Source organism: Arachis ipaensis, chromosome B9, assembly GCF_059453495.1.
Source record: "Arachis ipaensis isolate K30076 ecotype BB chromosome B9, ASM5945349v1, whole genome shotgun sequence".
NCBI classification, from domain to species: domain Eukaryota; kingdom Viridiplantae; phylum Streptophyta; class Magnoliopsida; order Fabales; family Fabaceae; genus Arachis; species Arachis ipaensis.
The window spans coordinates 145,061,437-145,071,074 of NC_142444.1; the positions used below are offsets into that span (position 1 = coordinate 145,061,437).

At 32.0% G+C, this 9,638-nt stretch overlaps 1 protein-coding gene across 1 annotated transcript; it reads right to left on the reverse strand.

The window, feature by feature from the left end:
• Positions 1-2,846: 2,846 nt before the first annotated feature.
• On the reverse strand, positions 2,847-4,520 carry LOC107619761 (kinesin-like protein KIN-4A). Its single transcript, XM_016322051.3, has 7 exons — positions 4,444-4,520; positions 4,299-4,350; positions 3,772-3,867; positions 3,479-3,526; positions 3,271-3,387; positions 3,128-3,208; positions 2,847-2,864 (listed from the first exon to the last, which is right to left on the reverse strand). The coding sequence occupies exons 1-7, from the start codon at positions 4,518-4,520 to the stop codon at positions 2,847-2,849; spliced, it is 489 nt and encodes a 162-aa protein (XP_016177537.1).
• Between the last annotated feature and the right edge of the window lie 5,118 nt (positions 4,521-9,638).

Sequence of the window (9,638 nt, forward strand, 5' to 3'; positions counted from 1 at the left end):
CATAATCAAACCCAAATCATTTTGGGCCAGGCTATTTTTTAAGTTATTACTTAAATTTAATCTTTTATAAAATTTAAAATAAAAATATACTTTTAGAATTTTAATATTTTAAGATGTATTCAAAAATAGGATATAAAATTAAAAGTATCAATAATCGTATTTGAAGTAAATTTTGAAATAATTAATTTTTAATTTAATATTTTTCAGTAAATTATTTAATATTTTAATTAATAAGTTTCTTAATAAGTTTAAATATTACTCATTATTGAATTTAAAATAAGAGAACTAAAATTTAGTTTATCATATGTTTTTTCTTTTCTCTAAAAAAAATAATTTTTTTTAGTTTTGATATTTTTTGTCTTAATTTAATAAAAAAAATTTACATGTTTTTTTTAATAAACAGCAGAATAAAAAGCGCAAAAAACTATACAAAAATCATTATAAGATTATATTTATAAACTAAAAAAAACAGCTACAGAGACATTTAAATACAAAAGGCCAGGTTGCGGATCGAGCAATCATGCAAGGAACACATAAACAAAAATAATTAATTTTAAAATCTCAGCTTTAATATTAGAGTAATGTTATATATTTAAATTTTTTTATTAATTAAATCTAATTAAATTAAATAATAAAACTTAAAATAATATTAGTCATAATTAATTTTTATTTTGTTAAATTAATTTATTTAAATTTAATTAACAAAAAAATTTAAATACGTAATATTACTTTTAACATTATTATTAGACTAATATTTTTACTATTTAAGTTTCAAAGTCTTATTATTTTGTATTATTTTTTAGTCATCACTACAAGAAAATACGTCTATTGCCACGTTTTTAAAGCGTGGCGAAAAGCTGAAAAAAGCGTAGTGATAGCTTTTCGCCACGCTTTTTGAGCTACCGCCACGCTTTTGAAAGGGTGACCTATGAAAGGGTGGCGGTTGCTCTATCGCCACGCTTTTTTCAGCCTATTGCCACGCTTTTTGTTTGCCACGCTTTTTTACAAACTGCCACTTGAAAAAGCGTGGCTATAGGTGGGAAATATGGCCACGCTTTTAAAGCGTGATCATATGTGGAAGGTAGGGCCACGCTTTACAAGCGTGGCAATAGAGCAGATATGGCCACGCTTTTACAAGCGTAACAGTAGACGAGATATTGCCACGCTTTTAAAGCGTGGCGATAGCAAAAGATAAGACCACGCTTTAAAAGCGTGGCAATAGCCTTATCAAGTTGTAAAAAAAAACCACGCTTTAAAAGCGTGGCGATAGCCTTATCAAGTTGGAAAAAAAAATCATTTTTTTTATTTTTACCTTCATCGCTGCAAAATATAAATTTTTAATCCTTTTTTTATTACTAAACCTATAAATAAAGTATGCAATTTTTATTACAAGATAAATCAAACAATAACTAGTGACATATAGCTACAGAAGTGACATTAGCTGCCTTCACATCCAGTAATACATTAGCTGCCTTCACATCCCGATGAATAAACTTAGGATTGCATTGCTCATGAAGATATTCTAGGCCTCGGGCTGTTCCCAGAGCCACTTTTTTCTCGTAGGCCAATCCAAAACAGCCTCCCCAGGTTTGAGTTCTTCATAAGAAAATTACCCAAGTTTTAGAAGCCAGCATAAACAACAATATACAGTTCTATGTTATCAATATAAATTTAAATTTGGCGGAGCAGGATACAGATTTTTTATGCTATCTAGTGGATATTTGAAATTGGGTAAGCTTACATTATGACAGTTCTATTGATTATATAGATCAGCTTCATCTTTCTCTTTTGTGTTTTATTTCCCTAAGACTCTGTTATGATGATGATAATTATACCCTGGAATGTTAAATAGCTATAGGAATGAAACAAAATAAAGATGCAAAATGGAGGCGACTCTTGTAAAAATATTACTCTCGCAAAGCCAATTTTATTTATAACTAGTAGGACTACTCATGTGCCATATAAGTTGATGGTTAAATACCTCGAAGACGATAGGCAACCTTGAAAAGTTTTCTGAGCTTGTGAATATATTCTGCCTCCTCTATAAAGCAAAAGTAGATAATAAAACTGATTAGTATAGAACAACTAAGTTTTTTTCCCTAATAATAACATAATATATTTATTTTCTAAATTTCCCAATTTCTCTATACAATATCAACTAAACCCTTAATTTTATACATTTAAAATTTTATTAGCTAATTGTTTATTAAAAGAAATAAGTTTTGTAGCAGATCTCGCTTAATTTTAATCTAGAATAATCCTAATATGGAGCCAATTTTATATATAGTAGTTCAATACAGTCAAGGTTTGCACTTTTTATTAATTTTGACTTTTTGAGTAAGGAGAAGAAATAAATAAATTACTCTATTTCATTTAATAGTTAAAACACGTAAACCATGTAAGTTCTTTGTCTTGTCTTGTACATGTCTACATTTTTGACAAAACTATAATAATAATAATAATAATAATAATAATAATAATAATAATAATAATACTTTTATGGGATCTAAAAATTTCTTCTCACTTATCTGTAGATTGCAGAGAGTGATTTGCTTTCTGAGTTTGCTAAGGATGATGTTGATCTTTTGACCATAGTGGGACAGTTCCTGCTTATACTCTCTGAAACCAACCAAATATATATAAGCACATTATTCTACGTATTAATTAAGCAGCAAAGTTCACTATAACATTTTAACAGCATCTCCACCGAGACTTTCATAATCGGTTAACCTTTTAACAGCAATTTTTGTGCCATCGGGTAGAACACCTTTATAAACCTTCCGAAAGCCTCCCTGTCCTAAAACATTTCTCTCACTAAAGTTGTCTGTAGCTATTTGCAGTTCTCTTCAAGCAAATCTTTTCAGCTGACCAAATCGAAAAACAGATAAAGAATTAAATTTCAGTTACTATATAGCAATACCAATAAGTTCAGCATAAACATCAAATAGTGGAAAAGGTAAAGCTCAATTGTTGTCACCAACTTGCACGCCTATCTGGCAATCCGAGAACTGATTGACTTGTATATTGTGCACAATTAAGCACTAATTATTATAAGGCCTGAAAGATCCACTGCATTTTTGAAACAAGAAAATAGAATATTGATTACATTTTTATAGAAGCAAATCACCTGAAGTAACTCCTTTTCTCGAGAAGCCTTCCATTGTCGAAGTTGTTCTGCCTCTTGCTTCATTTTATGCTGCAATTGGACCTATAGTTTTCATAAATCCAATATCAAATAATTAAGTAGCTCAAAAAATTAAACACAAGTGCCTTTTGAGCCTTGATGTACTGTATTTCAGCTTGCAATTTTTTTGCAGTTTCTTCGCTCTTCTCCTTTTGCTTTAGTAGCTGCACCTGGTTTTCTTGTTTCTTCTTGAGGTCTAAAATCTGATGTTCAAGATTTTAATATATAAATAACTCAGACACTATTTGACATTGGAAAAGGACAATTACCATGAAAATAATATCGAGATATTACCTGTGCTTCCAGTGCTTTCAATTTTTGGCCATGAACATCTTGAGATTTCTGTAAACAGCATTTTGATTCCTTGTTTTCATTCTTATGTTTTATGTTTTCATAATTGTGAAAAGAAAAACATAAACATAAGAAAAATACTGTTTACTGTCTTCATTTCTTATTTTCACGACTTCCTTTTTACAAAATTTTGAAAACAAGTTACACAAAAAATGTAGACAAAAAATAAACAAACCAGAAAAAACTTTTTGTTTGTGCGCTATCTAAAAAGTATTTAAACCTAACTATGTCCAAACCTGCACTTTTCTTTTTTCCTCCTCAAGCTCCATAATTTTCTTCCCAAAGTGCTCTTTGAGTGCTTCAGTATCAATTCCAATGCGCTTCATCTTAGACTGCAAGGAAGTAAAAATGTACGGCAATTAAAACACCATAAAATGGAACACTTACTGATTTACTATTTGAGGCCCCAAGATATTAGCATAAGGACAAATTAAGAAAAACAATTAGCACATTCCAATATCACTTGTTTTTTGTTTTTAGCCTTCCAATATTAATGTTATGGAAACCGATGCTGCAAAAATCCTTTATTTTAAAGTCAATATACTATAGTGTATATAGTAGGACCAGAAAAGGCAAGCTTTATTTAAAAATTTGAAAGAAAAAAAAAAGGTAATGACCAAAGAAAAAGCTTTAATTTTGAACTCTGGAGTTCAGGTTTAAGAACGGCCAATACCATATGGTGTACGAGCTTCTCGTATATTCATTGTTCTTTAGTTACTAGATTTATTTCTAATCTATTATACATAAAGAGAATATTTAGTACACCCGGAGGAAGGCCCACTTCTTTGCATATGTCAGCCAACTCCAAACATGTCCTGAAATAAAGCAAAGCATAGCCTATAGTTCAGCAAAAATAACCAAGACTCAAAAAGAAGCAAAGATTTTGCAAGAGCTGCTGAGAAACATACACAGATGCCAATTTGGAAGGCTTCAATATCGCAGCACAACCAGTTGTCAGAGTAGGGGCAACCTTCCATGTAGCCATTAACAGAGGATAGTTCCTAAAACATGATATCTAGTTAGCCATCAAGATAGCAATTTTACTAACAGAGAGAGGTAACTAGTTTAGGGATTGTAGAAAAATATAACAGCTAAAATATCAAAATTCAAAAGCTAAGATCACACAAAACAACATTCAAAATTAGGTATCCATTATCAATTAACCAAGTAGTAACATGCGTGTTGAGCATGCGATTGACAGAGAGAACAAATCAGGGATTGAGATTCAATGGATCAAGACAGAGAGAAAGCGAACAATTATTGCAAAAACGAAATGAGAAGCGAGCATTTGAAAGCGATTTAGAGGAAAATGAAAATCGAAAGGGAAAGCCCTAAAAGTAAAAACAATGGAAAAAATTGAGAAAATAAAAAAAATAGAAGCGTTGGAAGAAGAGATCAGACCTTTGGAATCGGAGGGCTTGGAGGAGAAGAGAATGTCGGGGAGATTGACCTTGCCATCGCCCATGTTTGGTGGAGCTCGAAATTTAATTTGTGGAATTCGAAGGTGAACAGAGAGATCCAGAAAGAACGGACGAAGAACGAGAAAGAGAGGAAGAGTACGAAGACGAAGATGAAGATTAAGAAGATGAAGAAGATTGTGACACGATTAAGGTATGGAAGTGGTTTGGAAGGCGAAGGGCGAAGGGAATGGGAGGAGCTCTTCCAGGGGTAGCCACGGTGAGAGCTCGATTAGGGTAGCTAGGGTGAAAGAGCGTCGTCAATGGGTTGGGGACCGGGTTGGGGGCCGGGTCATTAGGGTTTTTTTTAAAAAACCTTTTGGCCACGTTTTGTAAGCGTGGCCGTAATGAAACTCTCTCGCCACGCTTTTAAAACGTCCCTGTTTCTCTCTATGGCCACGCTTTTGAAGCGTGGCAGAAAAAAACTTTTTGGCCACGCTTTTAAAGCGTGCCAAAAGAATACTAGGATATGGCCACGCTTTATAAGCATGGCCATAATGAAACCCTGTCGCCACGCTTTTAAAACGTCCCTCTTTCACTCTATGGCCACGCTTTTGAAGCGTGGCAGAAAAAAACGTGGCCGTTTCTCTAATAAATTGCCACCCTTCCAAAAGCGTGGCCGTTGACCCTTTTGCCACGTTTTTGAAGCGTGGCAAGAAAAAACGTGGCCAAATCTCTATTCAATCGCCACCCTCACAAAAGTGTGGCCATTGACCACTTAAAAGCGTGGCAAAAAAAAGCGTGGCCATAGGCCATTTTTCTTGTAGTGCATACACTTACGGGTAATGTATACAATGGATTATTTAATAATGAGTAATATTTAAACTTATTTAAACTTATAAATAACCCCGTGTGGACCGTTAATACAATGTGACGTAAACTAGTTGACCATTGTCAATGTTTGGTTGACCCTTATTGGATGGTTACATTAGTAGGGTATTGGATGGTTGGTCTGTATGATAGATCCTTTGATTATTTAATTGGATGGTTACTTCAATATGTTATTGGATGGTTGGTTTTTGTATTCAATTTTATGCTTGCCTGAACAAGGTTTTCCTCTTAAGTAAAAATGGTTACTATAGGGACATTTTGCTGATTCATTTTGATGATCGTGAATGCTGGTTTGATTTTATTATGTTGAAGTCTTCTTTGAATCGGTTGATGGTTGCATAGTATTTTTTTCCTTTCTTGGTTTGCTTTTGTTAGGTAAACAAATGCATGTTTGATGCTCAAATCGGATTATAATCTGAGATAGTTAGTACCGATTTTTTATTGAAATAGATGGCTAATTTATCATCTATTCGGATGGCTGTTTTTGGCTATAAAAACTGCTTTATGGGGCTGCGATGTTGTTGCATTGTATGAAAATAATTTATCTTGGTGGTTGTTGTGGTTTTAATTGATTGACCAGGTCTATGTGACCAATTAAATTCCTGCTGAAAATTATCGCTTGCATGGCAAACAAAAAATGGATTTACATATACGATTGGTGATTACATCTTTATGCTTTATTTTTTTCGTATCCTAATGGAAAGAAGGAAGCATGTTGGGGGGTTAAGGTTCTTGAGAAATAAGGCTAATAGCATGAAACAGGGTTCATAAACATTGACATTAGCTTCAAATGAGAGAAGGAGTTTAAATTAAGAAATGAATAGGAGCAAAAGACGATGAGTAAAGAAAACAAATCTGTTCAATGGGTGTGAAAGAGGTTTAATGTGATCAAAGGTGCTGCCTTATGGGGTCTTGATGACAACCAATAATCAGAATTTTGTTAGATTGAATGCAGGGGATGGCTTGCGGAATAGAAGAATTGAAAATAAAGTTGTGATTGTTAGTGAAAGGGAAGAATGTTTGGCCAGCAATTACAGAAGGAAAGGTAAAGTCTGTCGTGTACAAATACTTCCCTCTCTCTGAGGTAGCGGGGCACATTGCATCATAGCTAGAAAGTAGCCAACATGTTGAGAAGATATTGCTTGCTCCATGAATTTCTTTGTTCTGTAACACTGAACAATGTAAATGATATTATACTATAAATTTTCTGACTTTGTTAATCTTTATGTTATATATATGAACTCAAAAACCTATAAAGCTGTGATTTACAATAAGAGAAAACATGTTCTTATTTGTGTACAAGGGGTTGGCAAAAAGCACTAAAAACTAAATGTTTGAAAAGCTTTAAAAAAATACAAGAAAAAGAGCATTAATAAATAGTACTAAACTGCTAATCATAGTGAGCCTGAAGCTAATGTCTAACTTAATTTTGTCTTCAATAAATATACGTCAAACTTGTTAGAGACACGGAGCTACACTTTCTAATGTCATGTGGTTGCATGCATAAGGATACTGTTATTTTCTTCAATGTGTGGATAACTGGCTATGGACCAAAAATAAAAATGCTAAAAAATTAGAGAGCAAAGTCAATTTCCTTGTAGGATCTCAAATAGGAAGTAACGACTATGTTCAGTGACCACTAATCCTAATTTGTCTTTAATTATGCGTTTATGAATACAATTACAAATTCTTTATTAACATATTTTTCTTCTGAAAGAAACATAATAATAAATAGAACATTTAAATTACAATGAAAATAACCATCGTCCTACCTAGTAAAATGAACATCCGGCCTATTTTAGTTTCTCTTTTAATTTTTTGCTTACATCAACACAATAGGATCATAAATTATACTACAAATTGTATACCCAAAGTAATCATCCACTTTAGAATGAAAAGAACCATCCGCAATCATATTAAAATGAACATCCGCCTTAGTTTAAATGGCTTAAAGTATAGTACATGATTTATCTCATTCATTGATACCAAAAAGAAAGGGCAATGAATAAGAGCAATATAAACATAGTAGTACAAACTATGGTGAGAGGAGCCTTTACTGTAAGTTCTTCTCCACTCTTATTTTTGTATTGAACTCCTTTGATAATTCCATTTTCTTCTAATAGAGATGTGAAAGTTCCTTGTTCTAATTTTATACTGCAAAACATAGTAGTACAAAACAAAATTAAACCAACTTAAACCTGCGGTTCATGGCAAAACAAAATTAAACTATATTCCAAACTTGATGACCAAGATCTGTCTCATCACTTCCAACCTGAATAAGATTCGAAACTTGCATGGCATTCATTTTCAAATAAATACACAAATCCAAAACAAAATGACTAAGTATATACCGCACAATGAACTAAATAGCAATTATAGAAACCTTCATTAAGCAACCAAATTAATTCAACACACACAAATTAAGCCAATCATCATAAACATTTTGACATGGAAGCACATGCATAAAAAATCACATGTTAAAATTACTATATCTTTGTCAATTTAATAAACAATTTCAGTAATAATATTAATAATAATAATATCAATAACCAATTTTGTTATTTAATAGAATATACTAACAAGTTTACAAGGGGCTGCTGCATTCATCAATAGAAGCATCGGTGATTACTTATTGAGAAACAAGGTGTTCAATGAAGCCAAGTCTTGTGCTTATACATGCAAGATAAAGGAAAATTAGACTAAATAAATACATACATACGTACTATGTACGAGATTACAAACTCTAAAGAGTTTCAAGCAACATATACAACATTTACAACATGTTTAAATGGCTTAACATATACAATATTTAAATCAACCAAATTTAACATATACAATATTTACATCTAATTTTTTTTATGATTGTCCATTAGTAGAGTGTAATATAAATGATCTTCAATTAAAGTAGTAGATCTCTTTCAAAATATCGAGCAAGTCCTCCATGTACAATAAAGTTACAAATTAGGTAATACTATGGTGAAGAGTGTTTTTGAATGAAGAGTGAAGATGGTTCTTTTTATAAAGGTAAAGGTTAAAAAAAAAAGAAAAAAAAGAAAGATCATGTGTAATGTACATGTCCTATATTAATCTTGATTTTCGTCATCTCTGATGATTAATCCATTTAGTTTTTCTTGTCTTGAGTGAAATAAATAAGTAACGAATGCTCTTTACTTGAACAGTTTTGTATCTTTGGCTAATATCTCCATCATCACATCCTGTATATCTCAATTTTTTCATGCTACTATTTTAAATTATGCAGTCAATTAGCTATTTATTTATTTATTTTAAAAAAGATAAATAAATCCTTTTTACCTCTTGAGAAAAATACTCAAGGTTTGTTAAATCATCTATTTAATCTTGGTCTATGGGGTTAATGGTTTAAATAGAAAAAGAGCGGCTTCCGAATGCTCAACCTTTGTCACGGTTCTAGAGTTTCTGTGTAAGAAGAAGCTGCATCCGATTGAATACCATGTTCAAATGTCTTAATTCAGATTCAACTTCAATTCAACCAAAATTAAACAAAATCCAATCTAAACCGCATAATAAAAGAAACATGCGGAGCATGTGCGTGCACAATCCAACAAATCAAGTAACAAAGCAATGGCATAAAGCAGATAAACATCCACTTTGTCCATAAAAATAACTACTGCATATAGTACTTGAACCTTAGATTCGCACCCAATTTCAAATGAAGCTACATTATGCTGAGTTATAACTATTTTTGGATTTCAAAAAGCTAATAACAATCACAAGATCAGGAATTGAACTTTTATATTTGGTCTATCTAGCAGTTCATAACATTTACAGCAATTAAA